We start from the raw sequence: 18,671 nt of genomic DNA, 5'->3' as shown, positions 1-18,671 counted from the left end.
GGAAGACAAAAGACAAGCACCACCTGTCTAATCTGCTTGCTGGTCTGCTGACTCCTCAGCATGCAGCAGTAGGCTGCCACAACATATGCATTGTATTTCCTTGTACAGACACTGGAACCTGAAATGATACTTGCTGCCTTTTTTTCCCAGCCAGTGGTGAAGGGGCAGGGGCAGGAGATGTGAAGGTAGAGTAGGAAGGAGGACATGGTAGGGAGCAGGAGAAACAATAATGGGGGTTGGTAAAAGTGTTTTGGTAGGGGAGGAAGATAGACTTCTGTGATACTGCTGTGGGTGGTACGAAGACAGGCTTTTTATCTTTGCATAATGGCTTGTTTAGAATAAGCAGTTGCTTGCAGTATACATGCATGTGAAGTACATGTAAAACAAGTAAACTATCAAGAAATGAGAGATAAAGGAATACTTTCAACAGTTCTAGTGAAAAAAAAGTGTAAGAAAATGCACTCATAGGTTGCAGGGTATCTATGGTCAATACAGATGTGACTGCACTTGTGAGTGCTAGTTTTAATGTACATAATATGGCTGAAACTGGCAGTTCCATCCAGGTGGCACACCTGTGATTGTACAGGCTCTACAAACCTGTAAGGGACCCTAAAAGCTTATGTGATTCTCTGGCTTCCTGTTGAAATTCATACTGCCAACTGCATAGGTACAGCTACAATTAAAGTAATGCAAGCACACCTATTTGTGTTATGAATGCATCTTCATTTTGCTCTACAGCTATCCTGCTGGGGTAAACACTGTATTAGAAAACTTGCATTGTGCTTTCAGTCTTCAGAATGCAATGGAAATTCACTCTGAGCAAAATATGTTGTCACCATGCTAGTTTTGGAAGCTGGGCTGCTGAGGTTTTTTCACTTTGGACTGTATGGTTGATATGAAAGGCATCATTAATTAGTCATCAGTGGTTCTCAGTCCTGAGAACCATTTTCTTTTTTTTGAGCTTTCACTAGTAATTATTTTCACATATAAAAACATGTGACAGTCTGTAGAATGTGAACCGAGTTGCAGTACTCTTAAACTCTGTACTGCTTCTGACTTTTTGCAAACGTGACTCCATACAACAAACACCAAATTGCCTTATGATCTTTTAAATTTATTAGAAAGTCTTTTCTGAGTTTTTGCTCATGTGGATCAGAAGTTGTCTCCTTTCATCTTAGTTTTCAGTTATGAGCATATTGTCTTTCAAGATTTAGTATAGAGCTAATGTGGTAAGGAAGGCCATCACTATTATTTAGAAACAGTGAGATCTGTTTCTTGCCTTAGGAACAAATGTGGGAGAATGAAAATGCTGAGGTGGTCTTTTGCTCCTCTCTCTTGCAAAATAAGTTATTTATGTTAGATCTCAGGTACTAGGAAAAAGTTAAGAGGGTTGTTGCTATGGCATATCCATTGTGCTGATACCACTCTCCTCGTTTATGAACGAAATAACATCTACACCTTAAACAAACTGACCCTGTTGGCTCCAGTGTTTGCTATTTTACCTGAATTGGTTTGAACATACAGTGCTTTCAGTGTAGTTGGTCTGATAATGAACTGTTCTTATTAAGTATTATTACCTTCTCCAGTAGCAGCAAGGCTGAGCGACCTCTGTGCTTGTTGCAGAAGAAGAAAAGCATACAGTTGACCACTGTGTGAAAATGTGAGCTGTAGAAAATTTGAGTACAGCAGCCAGCCCACAAAATGTGCTGTGCTTTCTGTCCCGTGGACTTTTCTAAGCAGTATATGCAATGCAAAAAAGAAAACAAACCTTTCTTTTCTGCCATCATATGGTGTCTTGTCAGCGTGTTATTATCTGAAAGTTCTAGTCCTGAGTCCTTTTCTCATGACTGATGTTACCTGTACCTATACTTTCATTCCATCTCCTCTTACACTTGTCTTATCCTTGTTGTTAACTGCATTGGTGGACACTGCATCTAACAAGGCAGTAACTGGGATAATGAGAGCACTTCAGAAATCTTCTGAGCATTTCTATCAAAGGAAAAAATGCTTTTTGAAATACAAATTAGAGGTATTAACTGCATAATGCAACTGATCTTTGTAATACAAATTTATTAATAAATTATAAAATTTTGTTTTATAGGAACAAATTTAAGATGGGTCTCAAATTTGACACTGGGAATGACCAGTATTTCTAAATGAATGTGTAGTTTTCAGTAAATAAAGACTCCATAGTAAGCAAGATGAAAAACTGAGCAAAACTGTAAATTGTGCGAATGTCTTTCAGGGATAAAATTCCCCAGCCATCAAGAAACATAAGAGTATGCTAACCTTCATTTTGTTCTGTTTTAATAATGTCCCAATGGCTGCTCTTTGGTGCCAACTTTGATCTCAGTTTCTGCAATAGGAGGCAAAGATGGTTTTGCCCAGTGGAGTTTATGCAAATCAGCAGATGGCTTTGCAGGAGTATGATCTGTTATGTTTCCTAAGTGGATGAGTTTGCTTTTTTAAATATCCTGGCAGCAACAGATTTGTCAATATCTTGCATTATATTTTTTTTAAATGGCCTTTCAATTACTTTAATTGTGATTTGTTTGATTTTTTTTTTTTTTTTTTTTTTTTTATTCCCCTGCCCCTCTCCTTTTTTCCCTCTTTCTGTAGATTCTGGGACTTTTCCAAGCCTAACCCTTTGCTGGAAACAGTCGAGCATCATACTGAATTTACATGTGGACTGGACTTAAGTCTTCACAACCGTGGTCAGGTAAGAGCTGGGATGAATTTACTTTTCATTTGCCTATTATAGCCGCTGTGGTCATGGCTGGGTTGTAGGACTCAGATCTTGAGTAAGAGCCACCAGGGTGCAGAAAGCTTCTGGGAGTGAGTCTGGCTGAATGCTTATTAAATAAATGTCACTTAAGGTCCATTTTTATTTATAAAGTAGATATTTGCGTTGGGTAGGAGAGAAGGGTGAGAGAGACAGAATTGTAAAATCAGATAGCTAAAACTTAGTGAGCTCAGGGAAAATGAGGTAGTTTTGTTTCAGAAGGAAGAGTAATAGAGAAGGGCCTAGAATGCTATGCTGAGATACAGAGCTTTCTTCTACCTACTTAGAATGCCAAGTTAAACACTGATAGTGTCACACATGATACCTATCAGAATATTTGTAGTACTAAAATAGGTTTAATATGTAATTAGAATTCTAAAACCCTTGGCTAATGATATGAATGAGTGGAACCTATTTTATGAGTGGCACTTATTTCTGAATTGGTTGTGGCCGAATTCTCCTCTGCTTCTGTTGCTACTATAGTTTCTCCTTTGTAAACAGAGGATTGTTGTTTGTAGTAAGAACTGGTTTTTTTCAGGCAGGAAGGGCAGAAAAAAGTCTTTAAAATGAGAGACAAGTTTTCACACAGACATTACTGTCACTGAGTTAACTGTAACTAATGCACTATTTAATGTGCCACAGACATCATTTGCATCTAGATTTCTTTGTAATTCACAGTGAAATTAATTTTTTACCCCAGATAAAAATGCTTTGTAACATCTGCTTGAAATTCTGATTGGACAAAGTAAGTAAGGCCATTGTAATTTGTGCTACTGATAAAAGGACACAGAAGAAAGATGTAAGTTTGGCAAAATAATTAGCTTAATGCATGTGGAATCATTCTAGCCAAATGCAAGCTTGAAGAGTTTCCGGCCTGGCTGCTTGTTCCCTTAATTCTGTTCATTCATGTGGTCATGCTATGAGCCACATAAGGGGATTTGTAAGGCAGAAAAAAAATTCTCAAGTGTCAGGTTATTTTGTCATTGGGAAAGGGCATGAACAGGTAAAGGCCAGTTGCTGGAAATTAAAATTTCATCCCAAATGGGTGCATAGTTATGATTATGGCGAATTGGGCCCAGAAGGAACAGCAAGCATAGTGTAGTGCATTAGGGCCTTACAGTGCTATATTGCTTTGAGGCTAGTTCAGCTTTCCATGAAGTTGGTGTGGGTTTTGCCATGAATCTGAATGAGGCAAGAAGATTTTTCTTCATTTTGTATTGAGGATGTGTTTACCTCTTGATTATAAGCCTGTTGCAAAGAGCCCTATGTGTTACAGAATGGGTCTCAGTAGATGGTGTTTCTGACTGCCTGGCTAGATATGATGTCTTTTTCTATGATTTATCTGTCAAACTTGGAGTTACTGCTTGAAGATGAAAGGCCAAGTAAATGCTCATTGATGAGAGATAATGAATTGAAAGCGAACAGCTGCACGTGCACTTGTACGTTGGAAAAAAGAAAGTGATGGTGTGCATACCCATCTACATTAAGGCGTTTGTGCATCATTTGTGCATAAGGCAGGTATTTTTTTTCCACACAAAAATTCTACAAGTCCAAAGTTGGACAAAATCTGTAAATCTGGGGTGCATATCCATATACACTCTATGCCAGTATGCCTTCCAGAAAGAAGTTTGGCATCTGCAACAGTTTTAATATTCCTCTGTTCTTTTTCTATTGAGTTGATTTAGTGTATTGTGCGGGTTGGCTATCACAGCAATGCAAAATACACACATTCTGTTTTTTAAAAGAAGTTTAAAAACCTGCAATAGAACTAAACTGCAACTGCAAGATAAAGAATGAACACAAGGGAAACATAGCCTCCAGTTTTAAAAAGGAAAAAAAGACCCAGGGAGCTACAGGCCAGTCAGTCTCGCTTCTGTGCCTGGCAAGATCATAGAGCAGATCCCTCTAGAAGCTATGCTAAGGCACGTGGACAATAAGGGGGTGGTTGGTGACAGCCAACCTTCACTAAGGGCTTCACTAAGATCTTATTGTGCCTGACAAATTTGGGAGCCTTCCTCAATGGGGTCACAGCATTGGTGGATAAGAGAAGAGCAACTGACATCATCTACCTGGACTCATGCAAAGCATTTGACACAGTCCTGCATGATATCCTTGTCTCTAAACTGGAAAGGCAGCCCAGAAAGCCAACCATGTCATGGGCTGCATCAAAAGGAGCATGCCCAGCCGGTTTAGGGAGGTGATTCTCTCCCTCTACTCTGCTGTCATAAGACCCCCTGGTGGAGGAGTGTGTTCAGCTCTGGGGTCTCCAACACGAGGGATGTGGACCTGCTCAAGCAAGTCCAGAGGGGGCCACAAAGATGCTCTGAAGGCTGGAACACCTCTGCTATGGAGACAGGCTGAGAGAGTTTGGCTTGTTCAGCTTGGAGAAGAGAACACTCCAGGGAGACCTTAGAGCAGCTTCCAGCGCCTAAAGGAGGTCTACAGGAAATATGGAGAGGGACATTTAGAAGTGCATGTAGGAACAGGACAAGGCAGAATGGTTTTAGACTGAAAGAGGGTATAAACAGGGGAAGTTTAGATTGCATATAAGGAGGAAATTCTTTACTGTAAGGGTGATGAGGCAGTGGAATGGGTTGCCCAAGGAAGCTGTGAATGCTCCATCCCTGGTGGTGTTCAAGGCCAGGTTGGACAGAGCCTTGGGTGACATGGTTTAGTGTGAGGTGTCCCTGCCCATAGCAGGGGGGTTGGAACTAGATGATCTTAAGGTCCTTTCAAACCCTAACTACTCTATGGTATTTATGTTAGGTATATGGAAGAAATTCTTTACTGTGAGGTTGATGAGACACAGGCACAGGTTGCCCAGGGAAGTTGTGGCGGCCCCATCCCTGGCAATGTTCAAGACCAGGCTGGATGGGGCTTTGAGCACCCTGGTCTAGTAGAAGGTGTCCCTGCCCATGACAGGGGGGTAGATGATCTTTAGCATCCCTTCCAATACAAACCAGTCTATGCTGTGAACACTTACTGAATAGTTGCTTCCAATATGAGCACTTGCAGTTTCTCCCAGGCTTCTGTGTCAATCCAACAAAGATTATTTGCTTAAATTTTATGTTGCTAATCCCAATATGTAGGTTGCTTTTATGTCTGCTCTCTATCAAGACCTGATAATGAGCCCCATTCATTGTTGTTCTTCATGCATTTGTATGATTTGTGATTTTCACTGTGTGCTATATAAGGAGTTACAATTTGAGATTTGAACTGCTTCTCTCCTCCATGCATGCACAGTACTTTATTCGTAATGGACAAGCTATTAATTTATAGTCAAATTAAGTACCATTCTGGTCATTAACCTTTGCTTTCATTCTTAATGATATTTTTGTTGTCTAGCTAGATGATATTTGGCTTTGCCCAATGAACTTAAGCATTTTTGAAGTATCTTTTACATGTCAAGAAAAAACAGTCTGTACTTCTGAAAAAGTGTTCAAAATAGATACTGTAATTAAGTACCTGGTCTAGGAATTACAAGACATTTCTGTGGAAATGATTAAGCTTTGAAGAGAATCCACAGGCAGAGACTAGCTACATGCAGGCAGGCTGGTTCTTGTACAGTATCCTGCTAATGGGAGGCAACAGGTGGGAGAGAGATCTGTTCATAAGGGAACATATTACAAAGGTAGCTCATTAGCTGGATGAAAGAGAAAACTCCTTTGTATTTAAGATTCTGATATCTAATTTGGGGTATCTGTCACTATGTAAATGTTGAAAGCTTTGCATTTTAATAAAATCAGCTGTTGCTTGGTTTGGTTTTTTTCCCACCATAATGTTGGTGTCAGGTGCATAGCAGTTTCAGATAACTACCTAACAAACTTCCAGATGCGCAGAAATATGTGCATTCTACAGTGCAAAGCAGTAATGGAAATGATCCTTATGATATTCAGGGTATTTCTCTGTTAAACTGCAAGTGCTGATGTGAGAGCTTGCAGGGCAGGTTGTCTAGGAGAAAATGCCTCCAACTGCAGCTTTCAGCCAAAGTAGCTCTGGTGTGCACAAGAACAGTGACACCCTAAGCACCAAAAATCTTTTAAATTTGTAATGGTGTACAGTACTAAGAATGGTACAAATCCATTTATGTTGTCAGCAGTATTAAAGCATGCAGTTTTTAAAGCAGACATGATAGTTCTTTCCAGAGGTTGGGAGTAAGAAAAACAAAGGATGTATACAGAAAATATGAAAATGGTAATCACCTCTATACTATTCCTCACTGATAATGCTAGACCATACATGGAATTGTACTCTGTAGCTCATTGTATTACTTATTTCTCTCCTGATACTTACTCTCCCTGTATTGTGATCTGTGAATGTTCTGATTTTTTTATTTAAAAGCAGCCTTTTCTTCAGTTGTAGGTTTCATGTAATATGGCAGTAATGAATTATTTTTAATTTTAGTTAATTAATTTTGCTTTAAATTTAATTAATTTTAAATGCCTTTTAGGCAATCCACCAATGAGAGATAAAAAGTGCAGATACTGTGAACATTCACTTCTTGTCTTCATTCTGAAATGATTTCAGTAAGTACGTAAAGAATAGAAAATACGTATGTGCATCATGAATACCCAGCCCTTTCTGTTGTAGTTCTAAAGCTGTATTTTGCTTACACAAATGTAAGAAAACACGAAGCTCTGAACTCTGTGTGAAACCCATTTTCAGCCTACACATCATGTCTGTTCTGAACTCTGTAAACCAGCCAGTGGAAAGTAAAAATTAATACTTTCCATTGAGCCAAGCTTGCTGTCTGAGAACAGGGCTAGGTATCTAATGGGAACAGGAAGAATCTTTCAATTTCTCTATACTTTTACACTTTGAACAGTGACATTCCCAAATTGCAAGGATATGTGATTTTCAACAGAAGTGATGGCAAGTGGTGTAGTGATTTAGAACACTTGATATGTGAAAAGCACATCAGACATCCGTGACATACCTAATCAGATCAGGATATATATATATTTCAACAATATACAAAACTAAGATGCTCTGTTTGGAAAATAAAATAGTTGTGTACCATATGAGGATAAAACAAATGTCCGTTTTCTGGTCCAAAATCATCTGTTATCTGAATGTGTGTTAAAGGTTAGGTTTTAGAATAATTTATGTACAACGCTATTTATGTACAAAACGTCCTGATCACTTACGATTTTCTTTTACTGTGGTTGTGTGTGTTTGGATGGTAATTGTACTACAAATGGGCAGCTAGCTGTCTAAATAGCTGTTTGTGTCAGCATATTTGGAGAGGCAAACTTAGGTTTTTTTAGCCCTCTGTGTATGGCTCCTTATGTAACTATTCCCCCAGAGTAGGTTAGTACACATAAAACTGATGTTGGCTTAACCGATATAGCCAAATATAAAAGCAGAAGATGTCTTTAGAGAGGCTGGTTTGCTGTGTATTTTACTGTTCATTTAAATTGATTGTGCACTCTCAACAGGCCCAGACTTGTTGACTATTTCACATAAAAATGGAGTTACAGCTTGTAGAAATGTACAGAAAAAAAGAGACTTTATCTGTTTGTTTTGTGGTGTGTTTTTTTCTTTTGATTGCTTGCTCTTATCTTACACTTAATTGCTAAGGAATGTTAGCTCTCACCCAGCTGTTGTGGCTATCACACTCCTACTTCATTTTAGTCTCTCTTTATGGTCCTTCTCCAGGATGCTACTGGAGTTATATAGTTAGTGATACTTTGAGATAAAAGGATCCTACTTACTTAATTTCAGAGCGCATTTTTTGCAAGGAGAGATAAAATTTAACCAGTTGCAAATGTTAAACCAGTTTTAACAACTTTACAGGGTTGGAAGGGGGCAAGGAAGGTGACATTTCTTATTGGTGGTTAACGTATGTCTTTTCCAAAATGTTAAAATTAAGCTTTCCTTGTGAAAGTCAAAGCTAGCCTTTCATGAGTAATGGTCATTCTTTGCCATTATCAGCAGAAGTCTCATCCTAAGGTGTTTGGAAAGGTTGCTCTCGGGTATCACAATTCAGTAAAAGCTGTAAGTGTACGGAGAGGAAAATGCACTTTAATTTTGATTCTCAAGTGCTACGAAGAGGTGGGAGGCAGTAGTTTCTTACTCAGTAAATGTGTTGCTTGTGCACTGTATTTGATTCACTGGCTTATCTGTAATTATATCCCAAAAGGAAGAAACTTAATTCTGAGGTAAAGGATGAGGCTGAAGATTGGGTAGGTTCATTAGAAAACACAGTTTCACATGCTTTTGGGGTCACCAGGGTTAGTACCAGCACAGAAAGACATTTTGCAGTTCCAGTGTATCTTCTGCAAAAGACTTTATCAGTTAAAAACAGTCCTTGAAAATCTGGGGAGATGTCTTTCCCCTAAGCCATGGAGTACAGAATTGCTACAGATTCTGTGGAGATTCCAAGGGTTTCTCTTGAGCCTGCAATCGCATCTCAATTTGCTTCACATGTAACTGATGAAATGCACACTCAGAAGAGTTGTGTTTAGAAATCCATTAAGACAACTACCAAGTCATCTTCCTGTTACCTGTGTCAGAGCAATGAAACAAATGTTGAGACAGGTCCATGGTTTTCAGATCAGTTCTTTGTGACTTATCTTTGCAATCTGAAAAACAATGCCCCTCAAGTCTTCTATCTTTTCTCTCCTCAAGAAAGAAATGGATTTCTTAAGCAGTATTTGGAACATCGGTTTCTGGTAACTGTAGTTTGAACCTATATCTTTATAAGAATTTCTGTCCGTTAGTGGAAACAATAATTTAAAAAATGTGCATTTTTTTTCAAAAGTAAATTACAAAATAAATGGTATTATTTCCCACGGGAAATAAAAAGGTTTTAATTTACCAACTCCCATCACTTCCGCTCTCATGTAAAGTTAGGCATCATGAGCAGTTCAACCTGGCAACTGTGGACCAAACAAAAGACCACACTAGTGGTTTGGATTTTCTAGTACAAAACAGATATTGAATGCATTTAAACTCATGCATGAGTCATTATGCACTTAACCAACTAGTTTTAATGATCACCTGCGAATGTGATTTGATGAGTAGCAAACCTAATAGCTTGCTTTATCTCTACTTAATCTCCACCCCACACACTTACAGAGGATGGTCAGAACCACGCAGAAATACGTCATAATGATATAAATAGACCATTAAATTCTGTATGAAAAGACACAGAAGATAAGGTAAAAGAGGGAATCACAGTGTTAATGGAAGTGAGGAGCTGAATACTTCTTCTGCTGTCTCTTCTACAGAAAAAAAAAGACAGATCTTATTAGTTTTATTTGAAAATGGGATGGGATGAAGAGAAGCTGAGAAGAGAGCTGGGTCACTCTCAGACACATTTATGTATTGTCCTATGATTTATTATGAGCACTCTGGAAGCTGAGTGGCACCAAGATACTTCCAGAAGTACTAATCTAGAGAGGGCTGTACTTTCTTCTGATGAAACCCCTTCCTAAAGGGGTTACTGAAGATAAAGTTTTTACTTGTTCTTTTAATGTATTTAATCCTGGTTAGAGCTTGGGGGTTTATTACACCTCCAAATATTGGGGGGGGGGGAAAGTTAGCTTCTAACTTGGGAGATTTCCCTTGCTTTTCTTGCTGCTTCTGAATGGTAAAGAAGCAGAATGTCATGCAGGTAATTGCCCTAGACTGAGTGGATTGCCCTCAGGTGCTTGAAAAGGTCTAAGTCTATTGCAAAGCAAGACATTGTGATGAATAGGGAACAGAGGGCCTGTCAAAGAAGTAAATCAGTTAGTAAGTCAATGGAAATGGGTTTGATAAATGAATGCATGTCAATATTAAATCAATTGGTGGGAAACATTGTTATACTCTGGGACAAGGATAAACACTTCAATAAAATAGAGGATAGCTGTTTCATTTGGGTTAAACTATGATTTTCTAGCCAAGCAATCAGCTCCTGTGATGACTAAAGTTTTTCATTTGTTTGCTTGCTTTTTGGCTTTACTTAGGGGGAAATACAGCTATCTCCGTTTTATGTGCTTCAAATAGACTTGCTTAAATCTCTACTGGCAGATAACTTGGCATGATGCTTATTCTGCAGTAATAACAGTGCAGTACCCCTAGCATATATACTAGTACTGCAATTTTGCTACTGAAATAAAAGCATTAGAAGCAAGTAGTAAATGTCATTTTGTTAGACTTCCTTTGTCCCACATAGCTTTAGTTATAATTAAAATTATCAGGTTTAGAATGATTATTTACATTGTTTATTGATGTAATTTACCAGTCAGTGTAAGGTGGAATATTATTATTTTGCAATTAAGCTCTCTTATCTAACTCTGACTATCAATTTCTGATAGTTAAAAGTTGCTATAGTAGAATTCTATTTTATAGTTACAAGGGCAATTTAGTATTCATAAATGATAGTGAAAATTGCATGGCATACAGATGTCCAAAATATTCAGTAATATAATTCTGTTCTAATTCACATAGTTCTTTGCAATTGAAGTAAACTGTCCTCCACTCTGTTCGTGTGACAGCTTAGAAAAGTAAATCATGCACCCTCTAAATATTGAAATCAGTGAGATTTGTTACAATTTGAGAGTAAAATTTGCCCCCAAGACAGTGGACATTTTCACAGAAAGACAAATCTATGTGCCTTCGTATTCCTAATGGCGAGGAATTATATCAAGTATGGAAATAATGCGTGACTGTTTTCAATTATCCTTTGTCTTTCATCTTACCACAGGAGGATTTTCTCTGCTTGTTTGTAACATCATCTCATTGATTAAAATAAAAACTGTAGGAACTTGCAGCTTTTTTCTTTCTATAATGTTTATTTACTGTGGTGTGCCGGATCAGCCCTCATCCCAATGGAATTCCTGCTGGTATTTCAGTATTTAAATTAAGTACCATTTATTTTTTTTAAAAAATGGCTAACATGATTTGAAGTGTGTATTTAAAGTGTTCATATGTCACATGGGAATTGACATTGCTAAATACTTTTAAAGCATTTCTATTCAGTATCTTACATTCCCCTCTTCTGGGGAAAGGCATACGATGATCATATGACTATTGTGTAAGACAGGTCATTAAAAAGGCAAAATGAAAAGAGAAGACATTTTATAAACTGATGCAGTAGTTGCGTGAACAGACACTTCTCTTTATCCCAGGAGTCATTTTAGTCATTTGTATTTGAGGCAGCGATAACCTATGAGACACTGCAAAGGGGCATGTAGCAGCTGTCTGTCAGTTAATACTGGCTGCAAGCGCTGTGAGTTTATGGTTGTTCCCTCTTTCTTACAGTCTTGGCTGTATTATGGAGAAACTATTATGAAGAAATGGAAATGCTATTGCATTTTGTAATGCTGTTCCGTGGTGTAGTGGTCAGTTTCCCATACATAGCTGTTTGCTCTTCTTTGCCTGTGTGTTTTCATTAAGGTTCCTGATACCAGTATTCCATTATAGTCTTCCTGCTGCACAGAAGAACTTGATAGACTATTATTTGCTGTGGCTTTTTGTTTGCGGGTTATCTTTTATCTTTCATATGCTATCATTAAGTCAGTGAGTTGGGCAAATTACCGCAACTTATCCTTTTCAAACTCCCTTTTAATATCGCCTGTTTATTTTTAGTGTTGCTAGATTAAATGGTTCTGTAACTATATTTTTTCAGAGGCTACTTCAAGGATGCTAATTACATTGATAACAGGTGGGAATTCCCATGGGATTTTTTTCAAATGTGATCTCTGTTTCTTGTTCCTTTATGAAAGTGGAAAGTGTTGCCTATAGAAATACGGATATTGATCTAAAGCTGTGGAGAATATTAAAAACCCTCTGTTTTGTGTGATTGCCACTCTACGTAGCATTTAGTGGAGAACTCAGATTTTCTTTTGGTATGATTTGGGGGACTGCAGTGCAGCAGAACATTACATTACACAAAGCTCTATTATGTCATATGAATACACAGACATATTATCAAGAGGGTTTTTTTGATCCATTTAGATGTATATGGAAAGCACTTCAAATAACTAAGTAGAACCAGCTAAGGAAGTAATAAATATTAATAATAGCGCAGTATAGTAAACACAAAATGGGCTAATCATAGTCTGAAATAAAATATTGAAGTTGGATTTCCAAATTTTTAGTGTGCAGATGTTCATTCTGGCTCTAGAAGAGAACAGGAATTGCAGTCTGTAGCAGAAAGCAGCTTGTGCAGAGGATCCAATACTGTATCCTTTGTGATCCCAACTGGAAAGGACATTGTAAAGATATTGCAAGATGGATTCAGCCGGATTCACTGAAATATATTTGTGGGGCTCATCAGCTTTTTCTGTTTAGCTTTCCTCTTTCTTCTTCCCTTTGCCTTATGTCTTACATTTTGTGAATATGTATTATTGGTCATCTACTTGAGTAATTGTCAGTGTGGTTAACCCTTTCACTTTGCTACAGACTCTAAAGTGCATTATCAAATAATTTTCAAACCCAAAACATCCTGTAGTCATCTTCTGTGGAATCTTGTTATTTATTAAAATCTCTTAATCCTACACAACCAGGATTAAACTTCTGGTTTTATAATTCTAGGTTCAAGACTGCATCTAGATTAGACCTGGGACTTGCGATTCATAAAAGTTTCAGTTCTGTTGGAGTCAGTCACTGTGTTTGTAAAATGCCATTGGCACAAGCGGCATCACTTCTCATCAGACTAGTTGGGTTTAGGAAGTGCTTGAAGCAACATCACCACCCCCAATTCTCAATGCTCAGCAAACAGACTTCTCCTCAACAAAATACAGCACAGTGATCTCATAGCCCATCAGTGTGAGACTGAAGTTCTGCCTTAATTCTTCCAGAAGCTTCCTGCATCATTTTGGTCAACTTCTTTGGTTTTCCATTCCTTAGCTCTCCATTAGGAATATGTCTATAATAATTTTCCATACCTACAAGTATGTGTTTATATAACATGGTAAAAGGGTCCTGAGACCTTGTAAAGAGAAGAAGCACCACGAGGTCTGGACTTCTGTGTGTCTTTCATTTCACTCTCAGTTATGTTCTTTAGCCTGTTTGGAACAATCAGTTGAAACTCAAAGGTTTCCCAGCTTTCCTAATAGGGAGTATAAAAAATAGGAGATTGCTATTTTTCATGGATCTCAGTAAAGTTAATACAAAGTTTTATTAAAAAAAAAAAAGAAACAATCAAACTAACTGTGTTATTATGTAATTTTGAAGCATTGTAAATCAGAGTACCAGCAAGCATTAACTCCACAATAAGCATTGATTTCTTCTAAGTTCCTTCTGGTTTTTGTTTTTTTGTTCGGTGGTTTTGTTGTTGGGTTTTTTTGGTTGTTGGTTTGGTTGTTTTTTTTTTTGTAATAATGACATTTATAGAAGGATCTAAATATATTTGGATTTTTTTTTTGCTTTGTAGGTTGTGGACTGTGCTTGGGACGAGCTAGTCAAGATCTATACTCCATCGTGTCTGGCAGTTCCTGTCTAGAGAAAAAGTGAAGAACACACCAGGAAAATTTATTTCTTGACCCACAACCGGACTTGTGCTGAAGTGTCAACTGTGTCACTAATCTTAGTGTCTCTTTCTAAGTAAAACTCTGCTTGAATGGAGTGTTGTGCACTTAAGCATGTGGAGATTTCAGGGCTTGGGTTACTGCACAGGAGCCAGCAAAAATGAAAGGCCGAAGAATGGCTGTAGCAGACACAAGCTGGTGTCTTTAAAGTAAAATCACACAATTTTGTGATCTGTCTGGCTAATGATGGGAGCAGAGGCCTGAATCTTCTTGATCCTTATGCAGATTAACTGGTAGTGTATTTTGAGATAATGGCGCTGTGGAAAAGAAAAAAGTGGCTTTTCATGGTCAAGTACTGTAATGTCAACTGAGATTTGTATCAGATGCATTTACATTTTTATGTTTTGCTGTGACTCACATTGTATTATTTTCTTGTGCAATATGAAGAATACTTTTGATAAAGAGTAAATGTCATAGTTTATAGCCAGCTGATTTGTTTGACCTTTGTGATGGCCGCTTAACAAAGATAGTAAAGATTATTTTCATACATTTTTTCTGTTAGATGTCCTTTAGTAAAACAATTGATGGGAAAAGATACTCTGATGATAGAGAAAACACTTAGGAAAAAATGAAATATATACAAAATAATTGGATCACAATCCTCAAGATTTAGAGATAGGACAACCATCTCCTCTATTAGACTTCTGCTTGCACTTTTAGAAAGTTTTCTCCAAGAGACAGAAGAGGCCATGTATTCAATTTTTCTGAACCTCTGACAGCCTGGCCAAACTGAGAGCTGATGTCCAGACCAGCTGAACCTACAGATTAACCGCATGACATAAGCATAGCAGATCCAGTGTGGCCAAGCTATTATACTTAGAAGAATATGCGCAACATGTCATAGGTTAGTCGAGTACTTTGCATGCTTACTTTGACTCTTCAGCCCATGTGCTGGGATTTTCATTTGAGTTTTTCTGAGTTGATTAGAGACGTTCAGTTTCTGTGCTTCTCCAGTCTCCTTGAATACTCTTTCAGGATCCAGCTGTGATACTCCTGCAGTTCTCATGGGTATATGCTAGGCTTCTCTCCTCATTTCCTTCCTGCTATTTTTTTGTTTGTTTGTTTATTTGTTTGTTTTTAACCTGTCTGCTCTTACCCCTTATCAACAATCTTTACCATCAAAAGACGCTTTGCAGGTTGGGCGTTTACAGATCTTTGGTTAGGTTTTCATAGTCTCCTGTTAATGAATGCTGTATACTTCTGGGTTGCAGCACTCATATATCAAGCAATAGCAGACACTGCCAGATCTTCTGGATGCTTTGAAGAAAGGAAGAATAATTCAGCAGAACTAAGCCCTGCAAGTTGCAAGGAAAGAATGTGCCATCTTGGTGAAAGAGCCAGGGTACTAGCAGGTAGCCACAGGGAAATACACAAGTATTGATTTGGTGCTAGGACAAGACAGAAAGAAACCCTCTTCTGCAACATGAGAATTTAGATTCTGATAGGATCTTCTTATTTTCTTGGTCAGTGCAAACTGACTGCAGAATGCCATCTTCTGAAGCTGAATTAAAAACAAACAGTATTTTCTTTTTTGTGACAGTGTGTTGCACCAAATCTTAAAGGTTCACTGCAATTTAATTATGTTTGCTGAGGAGCGATGCAACAATAAAGCTCTATTCTGTACAGTTTTCAGCAATACAGTGGGCCATAAAATCTAATTTTAGGGATTAAAATTGATTATTCCAACTTTAATACTTTCCCCACTCTTGTGCTTTACCTCCCTTGTCTGCTTAGACTGCAAGGTACTTGTCTGAATGAGTGGAACATTTTGATGCTGGGTATGTATTTTAGATGCATGTAGGGAGGAAAATGGTGCCATAGCCTGTCAGTTGCAAGGGCAAATTTAGAATACCTTGGACGGGGAGGGGGAAGGGAAAAAGAATGGAATTCTGAACACACGCACACATACACAACACATGGATTAAACCTTTCTTAACTGCCTCCTCTACCCTCATGTCCTGGTTAGCTTCAGTACTGAGGGTTGCAGCATCCGGATGCAATTCTCTTGAAAAATAAGTGCATCCAGAAAATGCACGTAGTAAATAAAAACTGTGGCCTTTGATCTTCCTATGTGATCTTGTCATGGACAGAATGTGCTGTAACATTTCTGCACTGTAACAGAAAAAACGATCTGGCAATAGTTGTTGCTGATTCTTAATTCTCAGGGAATGTTTGCTGTAATTGTTATAAAGAAATACTTTTGATTTTATGACCATAATACTAGCTTCTGAACTTCTTTTCATTTACTGAAATGGACCTTTAGCAGCAACAATCTTAAAAGATGTGTTCTACTTTTAAACTTGCTCCTGTGGAAGATTTTTTTTATGGAAGCCCATAGGTTTCTCTTCGGTTCATAAAACATATTGATTCATCATGTTCTAAAGGAGTGGATTTGCTGTTCTATAATGCTGTTGAATTAATTGCACACAGTGTTTTGGCTGCTCTCACGTTCACATCTCCAATTGCGAATCATTGATCAAAAAGTAACTGCAGTGAAAGATACTGACAGCATCTTATAGAGTATCATAATCATGATTTGTGTCTTGTATGAATACTGGGAGACAGTACTTTTAGAGACCATACCTCATGCAGCTTTGCCTACCTGTATGCCCCATCAGGTCAGCATTATGATAAAGAAAAGCTAGTTCAGATGATTCTTTTTGTCTGCTTGTGCACACTACATGTTAGTGATGAAGCAATCTCTTTCTTCTAGCCAAGTACGGTGCTCATCTCAAATTTTGCTGCACAGGCATGGGTGTACTAAGCCTCTCAGCAGTGCTGCACAGTTTTGAATGTGCTCAGGATCATGTGCTGGGGAATGGATGCAATTCTGCACAATGCTTTCTCTATATGGTTGCATTAGACCCTAATTAAAACAAACTGCCCATTTTATATGGATTGTTACAATTTTGATTTTAAAAAGTAATAGAAAAAGGATGCCCTCAGTAATTTGACATTAGTTTGCTCCATGTTTGTTTTTTTATACCTCACCCATGTCATTGTACCTAGGTGAAATGCAAATCTGAGCATAATTTACATTAAAGGATTAGAGTTAAGGCATCATAATCATCTCCTTACCCAGAGCTGTTACTGTCATCTGTGCCCCACTGCTAGGCCAAAATTCTGTTACAGTCAACTGAACTGAAATTCCATTGCTGTCTCTGGACACAAGAACAGCTAGAATGAGGGAAGTACCTTCACAGTGGTGTTACTTCAGATTACATCACCCTGTGACTTTATCCAGTGCCTTTTCAGTAAAGTCCAGGAGAACTAGTATTTTCTGAGTGTGGTGTGGTGGAGAGGCGGTGGGAGGCTAGAGCTGGGCCTGGCCTGGATCCACGTTGAGAAGGAGATGGTTTGGCAAGACACACCACCTTCCCCTCACCTCCCCAAGGCCAAAATCAGGAGTACCACAAGGCATGTTGCAGGAGAGGCTGGTCTTGCAACACATGTGAGTTCCAAGAGAGGAGATGGTATTTGAGACATGGACGCCTGAGTTCCCAAATTTAATGTGGCCTCACCTGGAGTACTGTGCAGTTCTGGGCCCCACAATCTAAGAAGGACGTGAAGGTTCTTGAATGTGTCCATAGGTGAGTAACAAAGCTGGTAAAAGGGCTGGAAGGCATGTCCTGTGAGGAGCAGCTGAGGACTTTGGGTTTGTCTAGTTTGGAGGAAAGGAGGCTGAGGGGCAACCTCATTGCTCTCTACAGATTCCTGAGAAAGTGGAGAGGGAGGTGCTGATCTCCCTTGGATTCAGTGATAGGACACAAGGACACGGTTCAAAGCTATGCCAAGGGGAGATTTAGACTGGACGTTAGGAAGCATTTCTTCACTGAGAGGGTGATCAAACACTGGAACGGGCTTCCTAGAGAGGTGGTTGATGCCCTAGCTTGTCAGTGTTTAACAGGCATTTGGACAATGTCCTTAACAACATGGTTTAAACCTTTGGTCAGCCCTGAAGTGGTCAGGCAGTTGGATTAGGTGATCCCCTGGGAGGTGACCACTGACAATCTCATTTTGCCTGAAAACTTCTTCGTTTCAGTATATTCCCAACTTCTTGTGCATCACCAGCCCCCTTGCTGGTACAGCAGCATCAGAAGCTGAAAGTCCTTGACTTAGTTGTTGCTCAGCAGTGCTTACACTAAAACATTAATGTGTCACCAACATTATTCTCCTTCTGAATCCTAAACATGGTCCCGTACCAGCTGCTATGTATTCCAGACAAAACCAGGACAACTATCTAAGACAGGAATGGGCAGCATGATCATTTTAACATGTCTAAAAAAGGTTCCTGAGAGTCATAAGATATGGCTTCTGTTCTTTGTTCTTCCACAGATTTTCTATTTGAACCTGGCTAAATCATTTAATCT

At 38.5% G+C, this 18,671-nt stretch overlaps 1 protein-coding gene across 1 annotated transcript in view; it reads left to right on the top strand.

The window, feature by feature from the left end:
* The window catches only part of PEX7 (peroxisomal biogenesis factor 7), a 44,318-nt gene extending 28,325 nt beyond the window's left edge, over positions 1-15,993 (top strand). The window contains exons 9-10 of the mRNA XM_057407649.1: positions 2,620-2,719; positions 14,148-15,993. Coding sequence (XP_057263632.1) covers positions 2,620-2,719; positions 14,148-14,216 — 169 coding nt within the window. The 3' untranslated portion in view covers positions 14,217-15,993. The remainder of the gene's footprint in view (positions 1-2,619; positions 2,720-14,147) is intronic.
* Positions 15,994-18,671: the final 2,678 nt, after the last annotated feature.

Source organism: Pezoporus wallicus, unplaced genomic scaffold (assembly GCF_028554395.1).
Source record: "Pezoporus wallicus isolate ANWC-B61680 ecotype Strahan unplaced genomic scaffold, APGP_CSIRO_Pwel_v1 contig_3817, whole genome shotgun sequence".
Lineage (NCBI taxonomy): Eukaryota > Metazoa > Chordata > Aves > Psittaciformes > Psittacidae > Pezoporus > Pezoporus wallicus.
This window is presented reverse-complemented; position numbering and strand designations above follow the sequence as displayed.